At 33.3% G+C, this 14,144-nt stretch overlaps 1 protein-coding gene across 1 annotated transcript; it reads left to right on the top strand.

Annotated features, from left to right (window-relative positions):
• The first annotated feature begins 533 nt into the window (after positions 1-533).
• On the top strand, positions 534-4,550 carry LOC110096724 (probable methyltransferase PMT15). Its single transcript, XM_020822785.2, has 5 exons — positions 534-1,399; positions 1,595-1,805; positions 1,905-2,595; positions 2,887-2,964; positions 3,889-4,550. The coding sequence occupies exons 1-5, from the start codon at positions 695-697 to the stop codon at positions 4,130-4,132; spliced, it is 1,929 nt and encodes a 642-aa protein (XP_020678444.1). The 5' UTR covers positions 534-694; the 3' UTR covers positions 4,133-4,550.
• The last annotated feature ends 9,594 nt before the right edge of the window (positions 4,551-14,144 follow it).

The raw sequence follows: 14,144 nt of genomic DNA, 5'->3' as shown, positions 1-14,144 counted from the left end.
TTCAGTTATAATTTGTAAAAGTAAAAACCGATAACTGAATATGTTTAATTATCAAAGTCAAATTCCTCAGCTTTTGTCCAATCAAACCAACTGCTATAATACCTAAAGTGGACCTCACGCATCCAAGCTTTAGGTTAAGATATTAAAATTTTAAGATAATTGCCAAAAAAGTAATAATTAAATAATTTTTAAATTATATTTATTTTAAAATAAATTTTAAATTTTAAATTCTCTTGATCAAATTTATGTGAGGATATTTTTTATCGGAATATAATTAAAATTTAACATAAAAAAAGAAAAATAGATATGTTATCAAAGCCATTGAAAAAAAAAGGATAGTTATTTCTTAGCTTAATTAAATGTTAGAAAATAATTGAAAATAATTTCAAAATTGGATCCAAAATCAAAAGAAAAACTGAGTTAAAATTATGAACGTTATTAAGATTTGAGATTAAATCATATCTTTAAAAATTTTATAGTCAACACTTATAATTTTAAAGTTTATTTTTTCTTAATTTTGAGAATGGGTCGAATGACATAAAAGAGTCCGCTTTACGAAGGCAACGCTCTGCCTCCATAGCTTATAGTAAGCCACACGTATTCTTTGATCAATTGCCACCGCTTTCCTCCTCGATTTCTCTTCCAAAGGAGAAACGAAGCAATTCTACCCAAAAAAAATTAGAGGTCCAGAACTATGGCGGGCGCCGCCACAGCCTACTCCGGCATCTGGAAGCTCTACAAACCTCACTTGAAACACTTTAACGTCATCAACATCACTCTCGTCGCCTTTCTTTGCTCCATATCCTACCTCCTCGGCGTTTGGCAGCGCAGCGGCGCCACAACCGCCGCCACTACCACCACCTCCCTCATGGCCGCTGTCCCCTGCAACGGCGTTGACGTTAACTTCCCCATCTCCTTATCTTCCGAAACACAAACCCAGCTCGACTTCGCCGCCCACCATACGGCTGACGACTTCGCCGCGCTATCGCCGGCGACCCGCCATTTCCGGGCCTGCGCTGCTGAGCTTTCGGAGTACACTCCGTGTGAGGACGTACATCGTTCGCTCAAGTTCGAGCGCGACCGCCTCATCTACCGCGAGCGTCACTGCCCTGATAAATCCGAGCTGCTCAAGTGCTTGGTTCCTGCACCGCCTGGTTATCGGACCCCCTTCCCGTGGCCGGCGAGCCGAGAACTCGCATGGTTCGCCAACGTGCCACATAAGGAGCTCGCTGTTGAGAAGGCAGTACAGAACTGGATCCGAGTTGAAGGCGACAAATTCCGATTTCCCGGCGGCGGCACCATGTTTCCCAATGGAGCCGACGCCTACATCGATGATATCGACCACCTTATATCTCTCAGCGATGGTTCCATCCGCACTGCGATCGATACTGGCTGTGGCGTAAGTTGCTTACTTTGCTCTGTTTGCCTTTCCCTGACCTATCCGGCGGTTGGCTCTGGTTAAAAGTTGGGATTTTGAGAAGCATGCCGCTGCAAAAAAAAAACGCGCGCACACACACACAAGATTTTTCATCTCTGGTTAATCTTTAATGGAGAAGAATTTAGTTAATAAATTGTATTTAATTCTCTGGCATAGGTGGCGAGCTGGGGAGCTTTCCTTCTCTCCCGGAACATCCTAGCCATGTCCTTTGCTCCGCGGGACTCGCACGAGGCGCAGGTTCAGTTCGCTCTCGAGCGCGGCGTGCCGGCGATGATCGGCGTCATGGCTTCCAATCGCCTCCCCTACCCCTCCCGGGCTTTCGACATGGCGCACTGCTCCCGCTGCCTCATCCCCTGGCATCAATATGGTAATAATACGGATTACGAAAGCAATAAAAATATGTCCTTTTCATCTCTCTTCTCCAGAAGTTGCAGAATTGCAGAGCACTGACCACTGAAATTCACAGACGGACTCTACCTGATCGAAATCGACAGAATTCTCCGGCCTGGCGGGTACTGGATCCTCTCCGGCCCGCCAATCAACTGGAAGCGACACTGGAAAGGGTGGGAGAGAACGCAAGAAGACCTGAACGCAGAGCAGAACTCCATTGAATCTGTGGCACGAAGCCTATGCTGGAAGAAGATAAAGGAGAAGGGCGATATCGCTATCTGGCAAAAGCCCACCAACCACATTCACTGCAAGATCAACCGCAAGGTCATCAAATTCCCACCTTTTTGCTCCACCCCCAACCCAGATTCCGCCTGGTACACCAAGATGGAACCTTGCATCACCCCCCTCCCGGACGTCGCCAACATCAAAGACATCGCCGGCGGCGAGCTCAAAAAATTGCCTGAGCGGCTCATAGCTGTGCCGCCGAGGATCGAAAGCGGCAGCATCGATGGAATCACAGCCTATATCTTCCAGCAGGATGCGGAGCTGTGGAAGAAGAGAGTGGACTATTACAGGAGTTTGATTCCCCAGCTTAGGGAACAAGGAAGATATCACAACCTTCTTGACATGAATGCGAAGCTCGGCGGCTTCGCAGCTGCACTTGCGGACGAACCGCTATGGGTGATGAATGCCGTTCCGACGGCCACAAACACCAGCACCCTCGGCGTCGTCTACGAGCGTGGATTGATCGGAACGTACCAAGACTGGTTAGTTCCTGCAAAATTTCGCATATTTAGCATTAATAAAGTTTATAATCTAGCTAATTTATGGTAAAATTCATCTATTTGGCTTGATGATTAGCCATAGGCGATTCTGTTTTCTGAATCAAGATAAACTCTATTAGTATTGGGATCAACTTCATTCTTAATTTTTATTTTCTCCTCCAAAATCATATAATACGTTGAATCAATCATCTTGAACCAAATATCCCTTAATTCTTGATTGTTAAGCAATGTGATTACATGAAACTAAGCTCTGGTTTTTTGTTGTTCTTGCAGGTGCGAGGCAATGTCAACATATCCAAGGACCTATGATATACTCCATGCCGATTCCTTGTTTTCACTCTATAAAGATAGGTTGGTAATGAAGAAATGGTTAATAATTGTTTGGATTACAATTATGCATCTGTGCGGTCAATTATATCAAAAAAAAAAAAAAAAAAGATGATAATGCTTTTTTAATAATCTACAGGATAATAAAATTATAATTTTTTTAGATAATTCTATTATTCATCCGGTGCAGTACCTTAGATTCTGTTTTCTCAGGATCGCCATGATATTCCCTTTGCTGTCACTGATTTTGTCCATTAGAGAAAATCTAATGTTCAGGCATCATATAATTTTTTTTTTTTTTTTGACATCATATAATTTCATTAGTGTTCTCCAGAGGCTATCTTAGGTCGTATAAAACATGAAAGAAAATGAAAAGTAGCAGGAGGTCTAGCAAAAGAGCTAGAGGTAGGGGTAGAATAGCTAGAACATTTAAGTTTTGAGCCATATGATGTATTTTTCTGTTCTCCTGTCAATTGAACTAGAGATTATTCCGTGGAGTATCCAGATGCGTTCTGAGGTTAATTCAAACGTGCCACGTCATCTAAGACATTATGCATTAGGTGATATGATGCGTCCAGATTGGTCTTCGAACTTTTTAATTTCTAGGATTTGAGGATCCTATAAGCTAAACTTCACTGTGTTTTGTCATTTTTATCATTACAATTTGTTCTAACAACTAACATCACCAATTCTGGATGAATTGTTATGTGCGGACACCGAACGCCGTCCAGAGCCCAATGAAAATGTGTCACGTCACCCCTATTCGGTACTGCAACTCGGTACTACTCGGTACCGAGCTCGGTACTGGATAACGTGGTTGCACCTGATTCTTCTCTGGACAGTAAGATGTGTCCGGTGTCCGCACAGAATAATCTCTCCTATATATACACATAATAAACAGCTTTATCTGTATTTAAGATTGATTTCAATGCTGGTCATGAGTTGCAGGTGTGACATTGAGGATATCCTTCTTGAGATGGATAGAATTCTGAGGCCAGAGGGGACAGTGATTATTAGAGACGATGTGGATGTTGTGATTAAGATAAAGAGCTTCACAGATGGCATGAGATGGGAGAGTCAGGTGGTGGACCATGAGGATGGCCCTCTTCAAACGGAGAAACTTCTCTTGGCAGTGAAGACCTACTGGACTGCCGATGACATTAGCCAAAAGGAATCCGGTGATATTTCGTAGCCGAGGAGGCGAGGACAAGGAAAGGTTTTGCTGATTATTTTTTCCTCTTGTTCATATGGGGCTTCTATTTGATTTCATAAGTTCATTTTTATATTGGTGGAATTCTTTATTTTCTTCTCAACTGCAACGGCAAGTTGAAGATTGGACGGTTGTGTAGTAAATTCTTCGTTTGAATTTTCAAAGTGTGACTACATATTATAAATGCTGTAATGGATGAGGTGAAAAGAATCCTCTCTACAGACTACAATATTGACGAGTATGACAAGGAAATCTTATCATCATCGTCATTGTCATCATTAGTTTTATCTCTTTATTTGGAGTAGCTTATTTTTCATTGAATTATTCTTCGCAAGAAGACATGTATCTGATGAATGCCCACTCTTCCTCTAATTAATGATGATGCATAAATTTTAATGTATGCCCATTTTAATTTTTCGGTATATTTTAATAATGCAACTCATCTTGATCTGTTGGTTGAGAGTTTTGACTATCAATTAAGAGATTTTGAGTTCGAAACTTACTTATATGATGTGTGTGTGGGTTTGCCTTTAATTGGCTCAAATCCTAAAAAAATAATATTTTAATTACATTTGGACATGTAAGAAGTGTGTTTTATATGCTATCATTTTTGTTGCATGGCACTGATGGTCAAGTAATTTCTTATTTTGTTTGAGTCATGCCAATCATACTCAAAATATATTGCTAATACCAAAATTTATGTCGGCTATATCAATAAAAATTTTGTAAGGGCTTCAAAACTACTGCTATTACCTGTGATCAACAATCAACATTGGACCATTTTGGTGGCAAACTTGAGGAATAAAGTTTGATATTTTTTCGATTTCATGCGGTGCTTCCTCAAATTGTGAGTCATCTTCAATTTGAGGAAGCACGACCGTATGCCATCTTAAATTGTTACTCCACCATATTTAAATTTATATGGTCTCAATATTTTGTCTAGATATCTTTGTGAAAAAATAAATGATTCTTTGGATGATGGCATACGACAATAACCGGTCCAAATTGTTATTGGTGTGCCAACCCAAACAAGAAAATTCGACTATGATATGTTCGTTTGTAAATATATAGATGTTGCAATCCAAAATAAGAGTGTCAACTGGGCTGAACTTAAAGACTGGCAATATATAATGCCTAAATTCAGGTCAGAACTTGCATTTCACTATTCCTAAATAAATGATTCTTTGGATGATGGCATACGACAATAACCGGTCCAAATTGTTATTGGTGTGCCAACCCAAACAAGAAAATTCGACTATGATATGTTCGTTTGTAAATATATAGATGTTGCAATCCAAAATAAGAGTGTCAACTGGGCTGAACTTAAAGACTGTCAATATATAATGCCTAAATTCAGGGTAGAACTTGCATTTCACTATTCCTTATACAGCTAAAAAATATCTGAACATAAGTTGTAGAGACATTCTTCATTTATATTTGTCATTATTTACTTGTACAAACATTCTTTATTTATAAAACCATTCTTTATTTCTAGTTGTTATTGTCAAAGTAATTTATGTTATTATAATTTATATTTGTAATTTGCATAGACATTCTTTATTTGTAGTTTTAATTATATGTATAATTTCTATGTAACATATATCTTGAGATAATTATTTTCATTCCTATTTGTGGAGTACATAGCGGTACACAACAACGATACACAACACTAATAAGTATATAAAATTTTAAAAAAAAATATCAATAATTTTTTTTTATTAATTCAACATGTGAATAGAAAATAGTACACAATGATAAACAACAATACACAATAACGGTACACAACATTAATAAGTATAAAAAATAAAAAAAAATCACTAAAAATATTCTATTAACTTCAACATGAGAATAAAAAATAGTACATAGTAGTACACTACAATACACAACACTAATAAGTATAGAAAATGAAAAAAATAAAACAATACACAATAACGGTACACAACATTAATAAGTATAAAAAATGAAAAAAAAATCACTAAAAATATTCTATTAACTTCAACATGAGAATAAAAAATAGTACATAGTAGTACACTACAATACACAACACTAATAAGTATAAAAAATGAAAAAAAAAATCACTGAAAATGTTCTTTAAACTTCAACATGCCAATATAAAACAATACACAATGACACACATCAGTACACAATGGTATACAATGATAATAAACAACACTAATAAGTATATAAAATGAATAAAGACATCACTAAAAGAGATCACGATTACTGCTCCTTAAGTAGCTGGCACACATGTGCCTACTGTTAAGTTTGCGGTGGACAACATTCAAATCTTGACATCAACTCGTACTAAACCTTGCTAGCTAGCCAGCCAGATTTAGATGCTTCTTTCACTTACCTCCATACAACAACTTCTCCAATGTTTGCTTAAATATGCCTACAATGAATCCATCATCAGCTGGATCCCAAGAGTGATAAAGAATGATATTGTCTATATCACAAGTTGACCTATCAACAAAATTGGAATTGCCACGTTCTCCTATGTTACGTTGTAGCACAAGAGAACACATTTGAAAAAAGTGTTCACTAGCTAGGTGGTGATATTTCTAAAAAAACTTACTTTCCATACATCTCCAGTCTCTAGCATTTAATTTCTTTTTTGTTTTGTTGCCCTCTACCACCATCACCTTGCCATACAAAATCTAAAGTATACACTCACAACGTTTATGCCATGTATGCACACAACATATGTATATTTCATTTTCCCTTACTAGTTGCTTAAGTGGGCCATCAGAATACCTTGACATGCATTCATGCATCATATTGGTAGCCATGTCTACGAAGTCCTTCGTTGGTATAACTTAAGAATTCTCAGTATCTGGCCAATGTTGTCGATAGAGCATAATCATAAATCTTGCAACGGTACACAACTACTCGAGGGAATTGGTGATACACCTTAAATAGCTCAAATGCTACAACTACCAACCTTAAAGAGCTGAAAAACTACAGTCACCCACCTTAAATACCTGAAATGTTATAATAACCTGGCTGAAATAGTTGAAATGCTAGAACTACCTACCATAAATAGTGATACACATCAAATGTACACAGTGATAAACAACAATACACAACAGTACAAAGTGATACACAATGGTACATAGCAAAAGTTAATATCAAATGTACACAATTATAATACACAAAGGTGCACAACAGACGTACACAGTAATTTAATGATAATTTTATCAAATAGACAATACAAATCAATATAATTTTATAATGAATTTATCAAATACACAACAATAATGTAATTTAATTTTATAATATATTTATCAAATGCACATCAATAATCAATATAATTTTACAATACATAATGTGTTTTTATAATAAATTTTTCGATACATAATGTAATTTTATAATGAATTCATTAAATACATAATGAAATTTTATAGTACACATTATAATTTTATAATGAAATAATTACACATCATCACTATTTCTCTTTTTCAATAACTTTCATCATCATTCTTACATTCTCAGGTGTCGACTTGCTGGTTGATAGACCGAGAACGTAATCATTTGTGAAGCATTTTGCTATATTTGAGAACTTCACCTGACTGACTGGTGAACATTGTTCTACTGTAGTGGCTTGATCTGTAGGTTTTTGTTTTGTTCATTTTATCTTCTCTCAGTGACATGTCAATATTGCATTAGAGATTCTTTTAGGCCTGCAATTTAGTGGGTATTTCAATTTTCTAACTCCATATTGTGTGTTGTCTACAAACTTGTGGTTCTTTCTTTTGTCATCCAAGATCAAGTCAATATATTTAGCCATGTTAGTTATTGCATTTAACATATATTATTTTGTGTCTTCATTTCCTTGTGCTCGTGTGCTAATTTGATATGTAAATTTGTTAAGATGATTTCTGAATATCATGCCACTACATCCCTCCTGAGATGGGATGTCTTTCTTTCTCTTACATGTGAACGTGTGGCAAGCATAAATATCTTTCCTAGCTCTAGTTGACCATCTGAGCAGTAGGTGCCTTGAAGGAATATTAACTATATCTAACTACCTTATAACTATCATGTAGTGAGAATATAGTAAATCCATCATGTCGAACTTCCCACAACTGCATTGAATGGTACCCTCTTTTGCGTCAAAATGAACAGTCCAATGGATCGAAAAATGTTGATGAGTCACTTGAAGCATAATTTATACGCATTCTACCAACACATTGTAAAAATTCTTATTCAAAAAATGAATATATATTTTTTGAATAAAATTGGACAGCTTGCTTCAATTTTGGGCTACTTTTTATTAAAGGCACTATTTCAGACTGACTGTATTTGAAATCTTCATGTTGTTCATTTTGACATCAATTCAACATCACCTTCTCTAAGCCCAAAGAATAACCGGTTATAGAACCTGTTGGATTTGCAATCTCATGGCACACATTGTTAGTGGACTCACTACGCTATGTTGGAAGCATGTCAATGTTAAAATAATTCATATTGAATATTGTTGACCACTTATTCCCAATCCTATAAAGCTCCTTCAATCAATTATGGCTGTGGAGGTCCCCTTCAGTAATCATTTCAGCCCAGGTTCTCTTGAACTCATCCTTATAATCACACTTGCTAAAACACCTATAAAAGAGGCTTATAACTTTGATGTTGCTATCGAAGCACCACCTCTTAGACGGAACCTTCTTTGTGATGTGTCATTTGCACATCCTATGACATGTCTGAGGTAATACAATTTTTATTGTTCTAGCCATTATATGATCCTGATTAGTAAATGTTGTTATGTGATGTTTATCACCCATTATTCGTATAAATGTTCTAAATAACCCAAATAAATGATTCAATTATCTCCTCATAACATAATATTTTATCAATGATTATTAACTCCAACAAAGGGTGCACAAGCTAAATTATATTTTTTTAAGCCTATAGCTAGTATAAAAATTATTACATCTTTGAAGCAATCATAATATATTATCCCCAAACCATCAACCTAAAAAAACTCCAGCCTATGGCGTGTCTGAGGTAATACAATTTTTATTGCTCTAGCCATTACTTGATCCTGATCAGTAAATATTGTTATGTGATTTTTATCACCCATTATTCGTATAAATGTTCTAAATAACCCAAATAAATGATTCAATTATCTCCTCATAACATAATATTTTATCAATGATTATTAACTCCAACAAAGGGTGCACAAGCTAAATTATATTTGTTTAAGCCTATAGCTAGTATAAAAATTATTACATCTCTGAAACAATCACAATATATTCTCCCCAAACCGTCAACCTAAAAAAACTTCAATAATCTATTATCTTCTTCAGTTTGGACATTAACATGCAAACATGTTGTCATCAACTAGTTGATCTTTAAGTAATTGAATTAGGGAATTGGTTCCCCCATACTCAATCTTCGCTTTTTTCTCTTTATGAATGTAGTTAGCACCCCTCTTAGAGAATCCAACATTTTCTAAACCTCCAACTTATTTGACTATGTAGGTAAATGCATCAACGATTCTGTCATTGATTTAAGAACTGATGTTTCCTCATAACTAATATTCCTACATGATCTAAGCAAATGTTTATCTTACAACCTAGCTAATTCGTGATTATGATTCTCTATACATTTTTGCATCATCCAAACTCCATCTTCATCAACTAAAAATCTAATCATAGCGGGACACCCCGTTATGGTATTTGATCTTCGATATTTTGATTGAAATTTTAAGTCAATACACTTCTTAAAGCTAGCTTTTGAACATACAAAATTCTTGGATATTATTTTTCTCGAAATAGGCCAGTAATTATGATGTTCTTTGCAAACACTAAAATCAATATTATGAGTATAATGACAATGCATATCATATGATTGCTTCTCACAATTATAAACACCATTTGCACAAGAGAAACATATTGAATCATACTAATATAATACATAAAAGTCACATCAGTACACAGAAGCAGTACACAATGATACACAGTAATAGTACAAAGCAAAAGTACACAGTAATAATACACAGTAATAATGCACAACAATAATACACAACATACGCATTTTTTTTAAACACCATTTGCACAAGAGAAACATATTGAATCATACTAATATAATACATAAAAGTCACATCAGTACACAGAAGCAGTACACAATGATACACAGTAATAGTACAAAGCAAAAGTACACAGTAATAATACACAGTAATAATGCACAAAAATAATACACAACATACGCAATTTTTTTTAGTAAAACTTAATTTTTGCGTCTGGGCTAGGTCGGGTCGTCGGGTCTTATAGTAAGTTGGAAAACATGTGATAAATATTATAATTTCATTGGGTCGGGTTGTCGGGCCGCCACGTGACGGCATTTTATTGGAGTCTAGACGTACTCTGCACATAATAGTTTCTCGTTTTATCAAGATGTTCAATTTGACTGTATGTTTATTGAGATCGGAGTTCAAATGATCCTAAATTTAAAATGCTCAATTCAAATATAATTTGATACTAGTGCTTGATTAATGTAATTTTTTTATGACATATCAATACTATTTCACAATCTCTTCGGTTACATAAAAAAATTAATTTAATTTCAGAAATTTATAAAAGAGGCTGATTTCTACCAACATTCAATCAAATGATGAAACTTATTTATAATTTTAATAAATATAAACCAATATTCATATTTACAAAAAAAGTCCAAACAGCGCCTATCAGATAATCAGATGTCAGCATGAAGGAGGAAGCAAAGCAGATCAGCCATAAAGTTTTCTTCACAGGCAAAATCAACATATTCCCAGCTTCCATTTTTGCCCTTCACAGGCCTTTATTGTAGACACTTTTTAAGTAAAGTTTGATTTCACCATGCAATACTTTTGCTACTTTGCATGACAGCTCACAGCTGCCTTCAGTTTGGTGGTTTATGCAATGCCTACTTTCCAAGCAACCTCTGAAAAGCCATAGTTTAAAGCAGAAATTTGTCTAAAAATATTTTTATATAAATGATATTTTAAAAATTATTATATTTCACTATTTCAGATTAAATTATTATAATATAAATTTTTCATATATATCATTAATTTAATGAATAATTTAATATTTTTTAAAATTTTTATATAATTTATATCAAAATATTCAAATAAATTTTTTTTCGACACCTATTAAAAATATGACATTATTAGATGAGAAGTGAGAACTATGCTTTAATAAATTTTTTATATGATTTATAACAATATATTATTTTTAATTAATAAATTTTCATCAAAAGATTGCTTTTTCATTCAAAATAATCAAAACAAAAAAAATATTATAGCAGAACATTTAATTAAAATTTAATTCTTATGAATATGAAAATTAGAAAATTTACTTTAACATAAATATAATACATCTGTAATCAATTAAAACTAATTTTAAAATAAATTTAATAAATTTAAAATTGATCATGATTAAAATTTTAACAAAAATATTCAGATTTAATTTTCTTCTAATATTTGGCCCCTAGACAACTCTTGATCTTAGCCTTTTGCTTAATTTTATTTTTAAAAAAATTAAATTAAATGCAAAATATGTTTAGAAATTTTCATTTTGTTTATTCATCTTCCATTTAATGTTCCTCGCCGATATGTCTATGTTTGTAACTGAATTTCAACCTAGGAGGTGATTATTGTAATCTAATCATCATCAATTTCAGGGACGAATAAGTCACTCGTAATCTAAGAAATCACTAGTGAAATCCTTTCAACTGGGCGTGGCCCTGTGGTTTTTTCCTTATCTAGGATTTCCATGTTAAAATTTCGGTGTTACATTTTTCCTATGTTTGTGTGCTAGATATTCGTACAATACTGAGACGGAAATTTTCTTACTCTATCGCCGAGTATATTCTAGTCCACAACACCTACTAATACACTAATTAATCAACTAATAATCCTATCTAATTTTAATTCAAATAATATAACATATAAAAAATATATAATATCAGTAGGCCCAAGGCCAGAATTGTACACAAAGGGGCATGAGAAAGGCGTAAGTTGGCCTGAGGTGGGCCAAATAAGGCAACGAAGTCTAGCGTTAGATTTGCACGCCTCCTATAAGAAGGTGACTGCGATTGGAGCTACCACATGAAGCAGAGGGCATTAGATACTTTTCTTAACTGCTCGACAATGGCAGCTAAGGCAAAGTGTGGAGTTTAGTGAGCCATAATTATGTAATCGGATCATCACCGCTTGATTATTAGGGTAACTATTCATTGCTATCATTTCAGCTGTTTTGTATTATATTATTTATTTTATTCAAATTATTTGAAGATAAGGTTAGGTGGCATAAGTCGCAATTATCATACGATGTGATTTTAATGACTGAGATGTGTTTGCATGAGGTGCAATTATTGCTGGTATTTGGAGAGTATTAATTTATTATAGTATAATAAAGAATTAATTTGATATTTTGACTTAATTTAATTTAGGATGAATTTTATTATTATTGGATTTGTTTTGAGATTAGTGGAATACGAAAATAATTAAATTTCTTTTGAAATTAGTGGAATATAAAATTTAATTTATTAAGTGTATATTATATTATTCTAAAATAAATTTGATAAAAATAAATTCATTTTAATTAAATCTGAGTTAGATCATTCTCTATCCTTTTTCTTTTTCTTTTTCTTTTTTTCTTTTCTACTTCCAAGCATATAGAAAAATATATACATGATTTAATGTTGCAGCTTTGAATCATTTGGGATAATTTTTTATAGTTTTTAAAGTTATTTTTCAGTATAAAAATTTTTAGTTAATTTTTTTATATATATATACAAAAACTGATTTAGAAATCAATAAGAAAACTGTTTTAAACCAAGCCTAAGGCTTCGTTTGGGAAGGCTTTCTTGTTGCTTAATTCTTAGTAGCTTTTAGTACAAAAATTAAAACTTTTGTATAAGAAAGTTGCTAATTTTTGAACTAAAAAGCTGCTTTAAGAAACAATAAAAAAATCGTCCCAAATGAAGCCTACGTAAGAAAGTTATTGTATGGCGTATGGAAAAGCTGTATTTGGTATTTATTTGCATCTCTTTAGTGTTTGGTTTATGTGATTAAGAGAGAAAGAGAAGCTGAAAATGAATGCGGAAAACATTTTGGATAAATTTGGAAAAAATGATAAAGGAAAAAATGTTCAGATCATAAAATTTGGTTAAAATTTTTTTATCATTATAAGTCTTAAATTATTAATTTATTTTGCAATAGGCATAATACATCTATATTTAATTAAAAATTATTGTATAATCTTTGGTCCTTTATATTATTGGAGAGATTTTTATTGATGTATAAAAAATATAGCCTAAGCCACACATCTTTGAAATCTGTATGACCGCAATCAAAATTTTATCCACGAAATATGGTTGAATTATCAAGCAAAATTTATTCATCATTTTATAATGTATCATCTTCTTTTATCAGTATCGATATTTTTGAACACCCGTGTGTGCTTTCACAAAACAATATTGAAAAATAAATAAACACAATGTGGTCCTATAAAGCGCAAGAATTCTTTGTTTTGTTTGGGACATTTTTCTTATTACTTTGTAAAGTTGCTTTTTAAACGGGTAGTCCCATAAGTTGGGAAGCACCAAATGACTAGGTTTTGTTTGGGAAAACATTTTTATTGTTTTGTATATTCTCACATTCAAATTATGAAGCTTCATTCTTATTCTTATTAAAATTATGATAGTATATAATCTAATTTAAATAATAAAATTGATAAATTACTAAAGGGCTATAATAATTTGACTTTAGAGGATCAAAATGCTTTTGAAGATGTAAACGATTTTAAAACAACAAATATATAAGGTGAATATATATAACATAGGATATGATAAACTCATAAACCCAACCTCATCCATAAAAGGAAGAGAGGAGAGGCACCAAGCCAATATCAAGGGGAAAATTCTAATTATATTTTTAAAAATCATAACTATTTGTTAAAATTATATATATATATATATATATATATATATATATATATAGAGAGAGAGA

The sequence above is a fragment of the Dendrobium catenatum genome, unplaced genomic scaffold, assembly GCF_001605985.2.
Source record: "Dendrobium catenatum unplaced genomic scaffold, ASM160598v2 fragScaff_scaffold_631, whole genome shotgun sequence".
Taxonomy (NCBI): Eukaryota; Viridiplantae; Streptophyta; class Magnoliopsida; order Asparagales; family Orchidaceae; genus Dendrobium; species Dendrobium catenatum.
The sequence above is the reverse complement of the archived record's forward strand: the minus strand, read 5'-3'. Positions and strand labels throughout refer to the sequence as shown.

What these genes read in the sequence shown, in the direction of transcription:
- LOC110096724 (XM_020822785.2), top strand. Translation starts at nt 695, where the DNA reads ATGGCGGGCGCCGCCACAGCCTACTCCGGCATCTGGAAGCTCTACAAA. An exon ending in CATCCCCTGGCATCAATATG is followed by an intron (nt 1,806 to 1,904) that starts GTAATAATACGG and finishes TGAAATTCACAG; the next exon opens with ACGGACTCTACCTGATCGAA. An exon ending in TTTTCACTCTATAAAGATAG is followed by an intron (nt 2,965 to 3,888) that starts GTTGGTAATGAA and finishes CATGAGTTGCAG; the next exon opens with GTGTGACATTGAGGATATCC.